The 13,198-nt window shown below is 44.0% G+C and overlaps 1 protein-coding gene across 13 annotated transcripts in view; it reads left to right on the top strand.

Annotated features, from left to right (window-relative positions):
• Window positions 1-13,198, top strand: part of TENM2 (teneurin transmembrane protein 2) — a 713,065-nt gene that overhangs the window by 289,934 nt on the left and 409,933 nt on the right. For all 13 annotated transcript variants that reach the window (XM_033432114.2, XM_033432113.2, XM_033432112.2 and 10 more), the window contains one exon: window positions 11,384-11,593. In XM_033432114.2, coding sequence (XP_033288005.1) covers window positions 11,384-11,593 — 210 coding nt within the window. The remainder of the gene's footprint in view (window positions 1-11,383; window positions 11,594-13,198) is intronic.

Here is a 13,198-nt window from a genome sequence, read left to right as displayed (position 1 = left end):
ATGATATTATTTATTCCTCAAAATGTCCTGGAAAAGGAGAATAGGACATCTATCTCATCCCCTTCTAATGGATGATAATATTTACCCTTTACTTCAGAACATTTATATCACTGTCTCACTCAGTGCTTATAATAATCTGTATTTTTATATACATTTTACTTATCAAACATTTGAGAACAGCAAAGTTAGGTGACTTGCCAGAATTCACCCAGCAAATCAATGGCAGAGCCAAGTTAAACTTCAGTCCGGTTCTACTGCCAATCATACTGTCATATCAGTGATGGGTACTTTGTCATTACAATGGTTAATTAAATTCCATTGTCATTCCCTATGCAGTGTTGTAAGCTCTAGAGCCTGGGCTCAAATTCTTCAAATCAAACAACCTATCCCCTCTTAGTTGGTCTTCTGTCCTTTGAAAGGGGATGATATTACCTACCCTAATGTGTTGTTATAAGAGTAAATATAATATATGTAAAGGGCTTGGAAATAACGCCTGGTACATTGTGAGAGCTCAACAAATCTTAGCAATTAGCAATAGTATTACGTCCATGTACCATGAACCCAAGGAATGAACGTAAGAGTAAGATGGATTCCTACATGTCATGGAAGATGTTTTCCAAGGAAGCTTTTTGAAAATTAAGTTTTGACATGGGCATACAGTTTCTTTAAGTCTTTCTCTAAAAGTTTTTTCCCCCAACTAAGTTCTTTTGAGACTATAACGTAGGTTCCAGGAGGGCAGGGAAACAGTCCAGTGTGTCTTCTGTGTGTTACTCGTGACACCATAGGGACTGCATTTAGCACTTTGATCTTGTGTTCTTGGATAGTGTTGGGTCACACCTCCCAAGCAGTTCACTAGGGTAGGAAGCTTTCATAATTAAGAGTGGGAGTACCTCTTACACAGGGCTTAGGTTCTGGGGTCAGCAGCCAAGACAAAAAATATGGTCATACCACCACCCTGGAGAATTCCTTAGAAAGGTGCCACCTTGGATACTGACATATTATCTCTTAATAAATCAAGCAGTCAGTTTTTCCTCCAAGGTTGTCACAGACTGCTGTCTTCATCTGAGCACCAGATGAAGCCATAACTTAATATTCTAGCTACTTGATTAAGAGGAAAACATACATTGAAAATCAGAATCAATTCTTCTCAGCAAAATATTTACCCACTGAGAGGCACCAAAAACCCAAGACCAACAGCCACTGTAGGTCAACTCTTGGTGTCACTGTTGGTGTCAGCTGCATTGACAGTGAAGTCAATGCCATGTGCATTTGATATACAGCCAGTAAATGTTTATGGAGTGAATTGTTCCAATCAACCAATCGCACTGCTATTTACTGTGTACAGGCTCTGGGCTGGGTTCCAGGATACAAAGGTGCGTAATCCACAATTTCTACCCAGTCATCGATAGTCTCATGAATGAGCCATTTAAGGATTTTTTTAAATAAATTTATTTACTTATTTATTTATTTTTGGCTGCATCGGGTCTTCGTTGTTGCACGCAGGCTTTCTCTAGTTGCGGCGAGCGGGGGCTCATCTTCATTGTGTGGGCTTCTCGTTGCGGTCGCTTCCCTTATTGTGGAGTGTGGGCTCTAGGTGCGCGGGCTTCAGTAGCTGTGGCATGCAGGCTCAGTAGTTGTGGCGCACAGGCTCAGCAGTTGTGTCTTGCGGGTTCTAGAGCGCAGGCCCAGTAGTTGTGGCGCACGGGCTTAGTTGCTCTGTGGCATGTGGGATCCTCCTGGACCAGGGCTCGAACCCGTGTCCCCTGCATTGGCAGGTGGATTCTTAACCACTGCGCCACCAGGGAAGTCCTGAGCCAGACATTTAGAAAAATAAATATATTAACATATTACAAGTACAATGATAGAAGGGTGTCCTGGGCAACCAGTGGGTGGAGTGATCAGGAAAGATTTACAAAGAAGATGATGCTTGAGCTGAGTCTTTCAGGAGGTTTGCAGGATAAGATTGAGACTATCAGAGAGGAGGGATGGGAGGGGAAGATAGATATTCAGTAGTCTAGTTACTTTGATGTGGTTAGGGTATAGGAAATGAGGGCGTCTGGCAAGAGAGAATTCCATGCAAGAGTTTGAACTGTGTTATGTAGGCAATGGGGAGTCCTGGGAGATTTAAGAAGGATGACAGGAACGAATCTGTATATTCAGAAATATGTTGGCTCTTGAATGGAGGGGAGAAACACAGGAGCGAGGGATACCAATTACGGGGAAGCTAGAACCATAGCCTAGGCTGTGCCATTCAATATGGTAGCCACTGGGCACATGTGGCTATATAAACCTAAATTAATTAAGAATTCCGTTCCTCATTTGCACCAGTCACATTTCAAGTGTTCAGTAATCACATGTATTAAACATTATTGACCTAAAACATGCCTGTCGTCACAGAAAGTTCTATCGGACAGCACTGATCTAAACAACTACACATCACCAAAATAGTAATGCTATCTCATCTTAAAGGAGCTGAGAGATGTAATTAAGGTGCATGTGTCAAGGAACTAGGAATTTCTGGTCAGAACGTATCTGAGGATCCCTTGCCTTTCGGTAAAGATTTGTGTTGCTTCAGGTGAAATAGATTTGTGTCCTCAAAGGGGGAATCTGTACAGATTCATTGCATTTCATCTGATGAATATGAAAAGGCTGGCATTAAAAAAAGTTATAGAAATCATATTACTTCAAAAATAAACTCTCCCCTCTATCTAGAGCCTGATCTATATTTGACACCTTCCAAAGTGCAATGCTGCCAGGAAGATGTGATATATAAACAGGCAAGTTGTCAGTGAGATCTAGGAATGACACTCAAAGACATGGAGCCCCAAACTGTGAAGACAGTTCATGCTTGAAGCTCCTGAAAGAGGCCCTTTAACTGGGGCGAGTCCAACAGCCTGCCACTCTTCCGATAAATTATGTATAATAGCCTGTGCGAAATCGAGGTGGTTGTGCCAGGGCCATCTGAAAACCATTTGTTTTTGAGAAGATGCTTAACTGGGCTTCAGTGAGTTCAGTGAAGTGTGAGTGAAGAGGGCAATTATGTCTTCTGTAAAAAGAAAAACTTGAAATGGGCTGATCTGGAATAGCTCAAACCCAGTTAAGCCGATATTGCCTCATTGAGAAGACATAAGAGGTCATCATGAAAATTCCTCAGGTGAGATTCACTCACCTACACACGAGTTGGAACATTCTCCCCTGAATCTCTCGTGTCTGTAAAGGCAGCCCAACCCTCTCTTGACGAACGGGTCTCTCCCACTTCTGGAGAAAGGCAACTTACAACGTCCCTCAGTGACAAATTAGATTTGCTTTGCGGAGCTTTTCCCTCTCTTTAACTTAAATTCCCCAATTGCCACTTAAACTTATTTGCTTGAAGGTTTCTTGGGAGAGGGGGAAAAGCTAACTGAATCCAATATTTACTTCTAATATCAACCTAATTCTTATCAACTGGAAAAAAAGAGCTACTTAGAAACTGACCATGTAACATAAAGGATATTAATCTGAAGCCATCACACATGCCGACGTTTCGGGCTGGAAATTCTTTGTTGTGGTGGACAGTCCTGTGCGTTGTAGGGTGTGTAGCAGCATCTCTGGTCTCTGCTCACTGGAGGCCAGTAGCATCCTCTCCCTTCCCCACCCCCATCCCACTGAATTGTGACAACCAAAATGTCTCAAGACATTGCCAAATGTTCCGTAGGGCAGCAGTCCCCAGCCTTTCTGGCACCAGGGACCAGTTTCGTGGAGGTTCAGGCAGTAATGCGAGCGATGGGGAGAGGCAGATGAAGCTTTGCTCACTCACCCACCGCTCACCTCCTGCTGTGCGGTCAGATTCCTAACAGGCTGCGGACCGCTACCAGTCCGCGGCCCGGAGGTTGGGGACCCCTGCCCTAGGGGGCAAAATTGCCCCCTGTTAAGAATGACTGATCTAGCCTAACATGTATGTATGTTAAATATATGCAGCCTGCTACAGGGAATATAAATACATAATATGTAAAAATATACATATATGTGTGTACATGCCTATATTTTGATTTTCAGATGCTCTGTTCGTTGAGATCATTTTGCATTCTACAGTTACGATTGAAACTACTGTCTCTGTTCTTTTTTAAAATTTCAGATGCAGGCAAGAAATTGAGTCTTTGGTGAGTCTCTCTCACTACCCCCAAGATCAATGTATTTATTCTAAGGCCCAGTCCAGCTAGAAAGTGATTTGAGTTTCTCTACAATGCCAAGGACAGAAAACTGCTGCAGTGCATGCTTGATTGGTAACAAGGAGACAGCCATTTGCCTGCATCTCTCCCCCACTCCCTGATGCCCACACTATTCTTATAAATAGACAAGGTACCTCCTACCATAAATTGTTTCTCTGGGACCCCACGTGTTCAATTTCTCATGATTTAATAGGAAGACAGTCCTATTAGAGAACATGAACATTTCATAATTCTGGAGGTCTTCTGTGCTGAAATGTATTCTAGGTCTTCTACTAAATAACTGTATGGCATTGGCCAGATCATTTTCTCACTTCGGCTTGGTAGTCAGTTTTAGGCAGGATGCTTTTGGTTCTGAGTGACAAAAACCAACTGAAACTGGCTTAAGGAAGAACCAAAACAAGAAAAGAGGGTTGGGTGGGGAATAAATTGGTTCATATATCGAAAAGTTTAGTGGCAGCGTTCCATTAATAATGGCTGAATCCAGGTACCCTGACGATGCCATCAGAATATCTCTCTCCGCGTCTTACACCTCAACTTTCCTCCCTGCAGACCCCTTTCTCAGGCAGCCTCTCCCCTTGAGTGGCAAGATGGCTTTATTTTTCCAGCCTCACCATCTCCCAGACTCAACCCCAAGAGGAAAGAATGACAAGACCCCATAACTGTCACACGGCCATGCACACACAGTAGGTGCTTGTGAACCGACTGGAACCGATAAGCTGCAAGTGTCATTGGCTCCATCTGGGTCCCTGGCATCTATCATGTGTCAAACACAGCCTTACGTATATCATCTCCAGTCTTCACAGCAACATGTGAAGTTAGTGTCATCGAAGAGCCCCAGAGAAGTAAAGTTGGTTGCTTAAACTCGCACAGAAAGTGGCAGAGCTCAGTCAGCCGGGCTCCAAAGTCTGTGCCCTTTCCATTCCCCACTTGGGCTTTGGAGGACAGATAAAAGCGGGTAGGCCAAGAAACTAAGGATGGATTGCACAGTACAGAGACAGGAATACTGCAGGCAGGAAGGCAGAGATACACATTTGCAAAAGACCACTGGACGATCACATCCATTGGAGTCCAGGGTTTCATTTGGGGCAGAGTGGAAAATGAGAATGGAGTGGGTTGGATGATGAAGCCAATTAACAGGTGAATTTGAATGTGAGCTAACTCCAGGTTTGGGAAGAGCCCATTGTAGTTTTGGCAAAACACAAACTGAAGTTCAGATCTTCGTTCTGCCTCTTGGGTGTGTTACTAACATCCCTGAGTCTCTAGACAGTGTTGTTGTGATCATTGTGGAAGGGTATGTGAAAAATCCCCGAGCCTGATCCTTAGCACATGAAACAGGCTGATTAGGTGTGCAGTGGCTTCGTCCGCGTTCCTTCAGCTGGAGGTAGGGAGTCCGGTTAGAGTTGTTGTCAGGGTACCTTGTAGCAGACGTGGTGGTGGCCATGACTGCCATGGCCCAGTGCCTCGCTTAGCCCACCATACCTTGAAGAATGTCCCACCACACAGCCCTCTGCGAGTTCCGTGTGCTAGGTAGAGCTTAAAAGATTGAATGCACCTTCCTGAACGATGTTCTCGTGGAACTCCAGAGAAAGTGGGACCACATCCCTCAACTATTCACTGATTACAAACGAAAAGCAGGGCATAATCTCAAGCAGTGAAATGATTTCTATTTACATACATAGTCACATACCTCACTTTTCACTGTGTCAAAAACAGGGACTTCACAAACCCCAAATATTTGGGGGGAAATGGATCATTTAATCAGACATCTGAATAAATAGCTGGTGTTGGGAACTGTCATTAGGACCATTGTTTAAATTCTCTAACCAACTGTTTTGCTTTTGTTAATGCAGTCCTTTTGCAATACTCAGCTTTAACACAAAAGCTATATTTTTATTAATCCTTAAACGTACAAAGCTGCAGAGGATTTCCCGTTTCTGACTTAAGAATTGCTTTCTCTCTTTATAGATCATGTATCGTGTGTGAGCAATCACTGTGGCTGTTAATGGTTAATTACCTCACCTAGGATGACCTCGATGGTGCCTTCCAGAAGAGGGCCAGTCAGTCTGGGGTTCATATCTTGTTCGTTTTTTTAACAATCACGCTTCTCTAACACAGACAAGAGTAGAATGGACCATTCAAGGCTTGGATTTTGGCGTCAGAATGCTTGCGTTCAAATCCCAGCCAGTTCTGCTAGTGGTACAATGTTAGGAAAGTTAGTCCATCTAAGCCTCAGTTTCTTCACCTGTAAAAGGGGATGATAATAGGATTTTGTTCATAGAAAATAAAATACTTGGCTCAGCACAAAGCAAGATCACGTGTATAATTGATAATGAAGTCATTTAACTTATTATTTTATATGTAATTATTCTTCATGCTGTTTGTTTTGTTTTGTTTTGTTTTGACGGTCTCCCATCCATGTCTCTCTACTCCACCAAATACCTTGACACCCCGTCCCTGCATAGATCAATTATACGTTGTCTACACAGAACATCTTAATATCAGCTGGCCATTAATCTTTTGAGTGAAAAAGGAACTCGTTTGAAGTGAATTTGGGGATTGATCTGCAACATGCCCTCCATCATAAATTAGCGAATGAATATATTAGCAACAGTTGGGCAAAGCAGCAGTTTCATGGATGATACTTACTGCTTTGGGGATGGAGAGGAGATGGTAGCCCTTTAATCTTGAGTGGGAGAACTAAAGCTGGCTCCAAATCAGTTTAAGAAGAAAAATAGAGGTGTCATTGAGACACTGGGAGTTAAAGTAATGTGACTTAAACCGCAGATGCTGTAGGATAATGTTTTCAGGTGTGACTGAAGCAGATGGTGGATAAAGTCCTGGAGCACAGATGGCAAATATGCTCTGTGCATCTACTGCCTTTCCCCCGCTCGTTGTCCACGATTTTTCTAAGTGGTGATACCACCGAAACCCGGGCATCCTCAGAATCATTCTCAACACAGCCTTCCAAACAGCCGCTCCCAATCTATCAGAGTTCACATGGAACTGTTCTCTCTGGCTGCAGGTCTTTCTTTCAATCAGAAAAATTTTAGGAGTTGAAACCATCACAAAATCTTATTCATTTGGAAACAGATAAATCAGCACAATTTGAATTGGTCCCCATTTCTAAGGTCATGGGGAATCCAGTCGCACAGATAATTAGACTTTGATTTACATGGGGATCTTGGAAAACACACATGCACACCCACACATATACAAGACCATATGAGTTTAATGAATGACATATTGCTGCCTTTGCGTGTTTCCTCTTGCTTTTTAACGGATTGATTAAACCCAGTTTTCTGTACGTTTGCTGTGGACTCTATACCCATTCAGAGTGATACTTTGAAAATAGTTTGGGGGTCAGGGAGCCCCCGTAGTGCATAGAATAGGAACTGGGTAAGGACATAGCCCCTGGTTACATGCCCATCCCACGCTAAGTATTTTAGTAAGAAATCCTGGTCTATAAAGTGAGCCTGTATAAGTTCCAGCTTTCTCCCCTGTACTTTGGAACCTGTGTGTGTCGGTACAGATGGTCTCTGTCAGTTGTAACAGTCATGGGGAAAAATGTAGCATAAGTGAACAAAATTAGCAAATGACATAGCAAATAGAGAACCGCGTACAATTTGACTGGGGGCAGATCTAGGGACTGAGAAATTTCCCAAGTAGTGGTAGATACCAGATAGAGAATTTAAGGCGCTACCAAGGCATAGATTTTAAGGAGGCGTGGATTTTACAGGAATCAGACAATTCTGTGATGTGTATTCCAATACACTGGAATAGCCCTAGTGCTTTCACTGTGTTAGGAGTGCTCTTGCATTGTCTGTATTTGTATAAATTAAAAGGCAGTTCTGTCTGTACTATAAGAAATGAATTCATGCTGAACACAATTTCAACAAGTTCATGTAAAGAATGATTTCACAGCAACTATCATATCAGGCCCCTGGAAAATTGCCCCTGAACTTCAGTTCCACCTCAGTCACTCAAAGGAATTTAAAAATTGGCTCCCAGCCATCCTTCAACATGCAGTTTCAGATATGCCTCAATAATACAAACTTTAAAGCCTATTGATTGTGAGTTAAAGTCTGTTCCTGCCAGGGCCCCGCTGCTAAGTGGACGTCAATGCCAACTTCGCAGTGCCCTGGTCAGGACGCTTCTGCAACCAGGAGCCTTGAAGAAGGTGGAGGGTAACACGGCTGTGAAAGAGCCACTTTGAACTTCATAACAAAATTACGAGAAAAGCTTTGAACTCTACCGGCTGATAGCTGCTATCAATGGTTATTCAAAGAAATGTTTCTTACTTCAAATCTCGAGAGTGCCTTGGGATGGGGAGATGGGGAACTGGAAATATGATTTCCTGTCCATCACCTCCCCTCCTTGTATGTCACCATCTTCCTTTTTTGTCACCATGCTGTTTGGGCAAACACCATGCAGACAGGGTGAGAGGGTAGATTTGGGAATAGACAAACCTGGCCCCTGTCACTTGCTAGCCATGCAATCGCACTTCGCTGTGCCTCAGTTTCCTCATCTACAAAATGGGGATTATAATCATTCTAACCTCATAGAATTGTTTTCAGAATTAAATGAGATAATCTTTGTACAGTGACTGACGCTGTGAGTGGCAGATAGTCATTGTGCAAAAACATTAGCAGTTAACATAGTAATGATGGTCGTATTGTTATTAGAAGAAGACTTTGGGGGAAAGTCACATTGATTAAATGTGAGTACTGGTTCTGGTGACACTGATGTATTCAGTCTACCTTTGCCAGATCATCTCACAAGAATATCATGCCTCTTATATGGCTCCCAAACAGTTATGAATGAACTAAATATTTCAACTCAAACTTCATTCATCCATTGATCTGTTTCAGGGATGATTCTTCTTCAGCTGTGTTACTGAGCCCCTAACATTTAAGCTTTAAGGGTACCTTATTTCCTATCTCTTTCTGCCACTCCCACCCTCAAAAAGGGTAATAGGCTAGTGGTTTTGATGCCTCTGTGCTATTGTTAGCTGTGTTTCCTCTCGCCAGGAGTCCCTTTCCTTTTCTTTTGAAGATCGCCCAGACACCACCTTTGCCAGGAATCCTTGTTTGGCTCTCCACCACTACCTCCACCTGGCCAGGCCGAACCAAGTGTCCCTTTTCTGGGTCCCCACAGAACCATGTTCTTACATGAGACCATCCTGCCCCTTATCAGGTGGTACTGAAATGATGTGTTTTACTCTCCGCCTCTCCCACTAGACTGTGAGCTCTCCGAGGGCAGGGCTGATGTCTTATTTATTTCTGTATCCTCAGCATCCAGCAGAGTGCCCTTTGGAGGCCCTCATACATTTTATTCATTCACAATGATCTATCAGTAAGCAGCATTTAATGCACCGAGCAATGGATCAGGAAATACGATTTCAAAAGCGATGACGAAAATTAACATGCATCTGAGGTGCCTGAAAATGCCTCCACACACATAGTGCATCTCAAAGGAGGAAAACAGATTTCTTCTACCTGAGTGGAAACTCTAGCCTGGTTCTTAAGTTTGCTTTCTTCATACCTTACCCTTTCCTCCGCAACGCCCAATTCAGGGCACATCCCCTGGTCTGCAGCTCTTGGCTCATTTTTCTGAGCTTCCCAGATGAACAAACCAGCAGACAAGCAGTCACGAGGACCCCAAGACGTAAGCGTGAATCAGGGGAAAGTCCACACGGCAATTATCTTCACTCAGCAATTTGGCTGCCAGGAGCTCCCTGCCATGGGAAAATAGAGGTTGCAGCAGCCTTCTGTGCGGCAGGAGAACTTCTGGACCCAAGGCCAGCTCCGAGGCACTGCCCGTACCTCCTGCCAGGACGGCTGCTCCTCCGCGTGGCCTGATGTGGCTTTTCTTTGTAGGGATCCCCCCGTGATATCCAGGAGAACCGCATGGTGGAGAGGGTGGTGGCACTGGCCAGTCCTTCGAGATGCAAATACGTCACCCTCTCTGCTTCTCCTCCGCTTCTTCCCCAAACTAATTAACTTGGTTTTAGTCTACCTTATTTATCTGTTCATTCATTCAACAGGTGCTATTTGTGAGGAAGATCCTGAGGATATAGGGGTGAATAAAATAAATGGATATATCCACCTTCAGATAGTAATAAGGGCTTTAAAGAAATGTAAACAGGCTAGTGGGATAGAGCAGGTAAGTGGGCAGTTTTCAAGAAGGCAAACAGGGAAGGCTTGAATGAAGAGAAGAAGCAGGTCCGTGACTATCAGTGATGTGGCGAGTAGGGGAGAATGTTCCACAGAGAGGGGACAGGAAGTGTGAAGACTCTGAAGATAGAATGGTGTGGCGCGTTCAAGCAACAGAAATAAAGATGGCACATTGGCTGGAGGTTAAGGGGCCAAGTGGAGTGTGGATAAGGACCACTTCCAGAGGTGAGTGAGAGAAGCAGTTAGTGCCAGAGTAGGAGAGACATGCAGGGCATCATAAGGAGTTTGGGTCTCTTTCTACAGGCAATGGGAAGCCATTGGAGAGTGCCAAGCAGGAGAGTGACATGACCCAACTTCTATCATTAAAATAGCATTCTGGGGCTTCCCTGGTGGCGCAGTGGTTGAGAGTCCGCCTGCTGATGCAGGGGGCGCGGGTTCGTGCCCCGGTCCGGGAGGATCCCACATGCCACGGAGCGGCTGGGCCCGTGAGCCATGGCCGCTGAGCCTGCGCGTCCGGAGCCTGTGCTCCGCAACAGGAGAGGCCACAGCAGTGAGAGGCCCGCGTACCGCAAAAAAAAAAAAAAAAAAATAGCATTCTGGCCGCTGTAGAGAAGGGAGAGAGACAAAGGGAGATATAGATGGCATATGGCAAGAGCGGAAGCAGGGAGAACCTCAGGGAGCTAGTCCATCGAGAGATGATGGAGACTTCAGTTAGAACCACAGCAGGAGAGAGAGAAGGAAGTGGATGTTTTCTTGACTGAGTCCATTTCAGCTGTGTAGATGGATACTTCCGCTCATGCCCGTTTTCTGAAATACGCAGCTATGGTTGTATGAATTTGGACATTTGGAGAAACCTCAAACCACTTGAAAAAATACATCTGGAGCATTTTTTTTCTTTTCTTTTTTGGCTATTTGTATTGTGAGGTGGTTGCAATGTAACTTTCTCTGGTTGCTCTCATGACATTCATTGCTGACCTTTGACCCCTCTGTCCTCTTTCCCAGGTCGTCCCATTCCACCTACATCCTCGTCTAGCCTCCTCCCATCTGCTCAGCTGCCTAGCTCCCATAATCCTCCACCAGTTAGCTGCCAGATGCCATTGCTAGACAGCAACACCTCCCATCAAATCATGGACACCAACCCCGATGAGGAGTTCTCCCCCAATTCATACCTGCTCAGAGCATGCTCAGGGCCCCAGCAAGCCTCCAGCGGTGGTAAGGAAACTGTGGTGTCTGAACATGTTGTGTGTGTGACAGTCTCGAGTGTCCTGCAAAATGACAACTCTGAAACAAGGGCTGGGGAGAAGGTGGTGTGGGGAGCGGGGAGGTGAAGCGCGCTTGTCGTTTGGTGGCATTGCAGTTCCAGAGTATGTTTGTTTAAAGGCTGCAGTTACTGAAGAGGCATTGCTTAGCTGAACAGAGTGGGAGGAATTTGCCCACCGCTGCATGTGAGAGCATGCAGGTCTCAAGGGGGAAGTGCAGAGAGACGATGGAATATTGAATGCTGTATTACTACAATTCTGGTCATAGCCAAGTGACCCCGGACACCCTCATGTGCCCAGTGTGTGTGCATCTCAGATCTCTTGTTTTTTTGATGGTTGGCTTCTGACTCTTTCTTGGCTTGTTTAGATGATTTTGCGATTAAAATGTGTTCTCTTGACATGAATGCTGAATGTCTGGCCAAGTCTGAAGTGTTTGGGGGGTGACCTCTCCTCTAACCCTCTATTTGTCCCACTTCACTTGAAATTAACAAGCTGATAGTGTGGTACCATGATATATACTGCCTCTAAATCCCTGGTTCTCATGGTGATTTTCACATTCACAGAGCAAAGGGACTGCTCACAGCGTTCCATTTCCCTTTTGAGGATTTTGTGGTACCCGCCTCAGTTCCAGATCTCTAAATCTTAGATGGAATTGTCCCAGGTCCCACACTAGCCCTGCCTTATTTCAATCTCTGCTGTTGGTGGTATGTTCACAAAACATGTGAGTGTCGGATTGAGCAATATCTAGGGTTAAGCACCCATGGGCCCAAGGAGAGACATTTGCAAAAATTAACTGCTTCCGACCCCAAGGCTTTGGAGTTATCTTTTGAGTTGGCCACTCGTGGTGTTCCTTAGCATGTCCCATCAAAAGCAATCCAGAGCTTTCCATGCCAAGAGTGTTTCTTGATGGGATTGTGTTTTAGCTCCACCCATGAGTATATGCCACCAGTGGCCTCAACCTCTACAATTACAGAGGACCTCGTAAATACATTTAAGATGATTCATTCAGGAGATGGAATGATGTACTGCTACTTATGATGGCCTATGCCCTTCTTCAAAGCCAGGCCTGATATATTTAGTAAACTCATATTCTTTTTCAAAAAAAATTACCTAATCAAATCTCTCATCAAATGAGCAATCCATTGTTGATATTATAAAGGCCTTTAATCTACCATAAATCTTTATTAGAACTCATCAGAACTTCTAGTTTGAGAGAAATGTGATTATGGCACTCTTAAAATGACATTACATCATTGGGGTGATTGGTTTATCATTTGGAGAAGAGACATCAATCATGACTAGCGTAACCACACAGTAAATGAATTCAACCTTTCTACCGCGGAACAATGACACTGTAATTGCTCAAAATCAGGCTTAGAATGAAATCGGAAAATGTTCTTTCTTCAAATATGATGTTAACTTAATGGAATATATTATGAAAAATCATGTTTGAGGAAATACTATATAATTAAAAATATGTGGAAATATATTCCCTTTTTTCCTTTCATCAGAACCTGATTTTAGCTACAGGATCTTTTTTTTTTTTTTTTTTTTCCTG

This window comes from Orcinus orca, chromosome 3, assembly GCF_937001465.1.
Source record: "Orcinus orca chromosome 3, mOrcOrc1.1, whole genome shotgun sequence".
Taxonomy (NCBI): domain Eukaryota; kingdom Metazoa; phylum Chordata; class Mammalia; order Artiodactyla; family Delphinidae; genus Orcinus; species Orcinus orca.
Note: the sequence above shows the minus strand (reverse complement) of the source record. Positions and strands in the feature narration are given on the sequence as shown.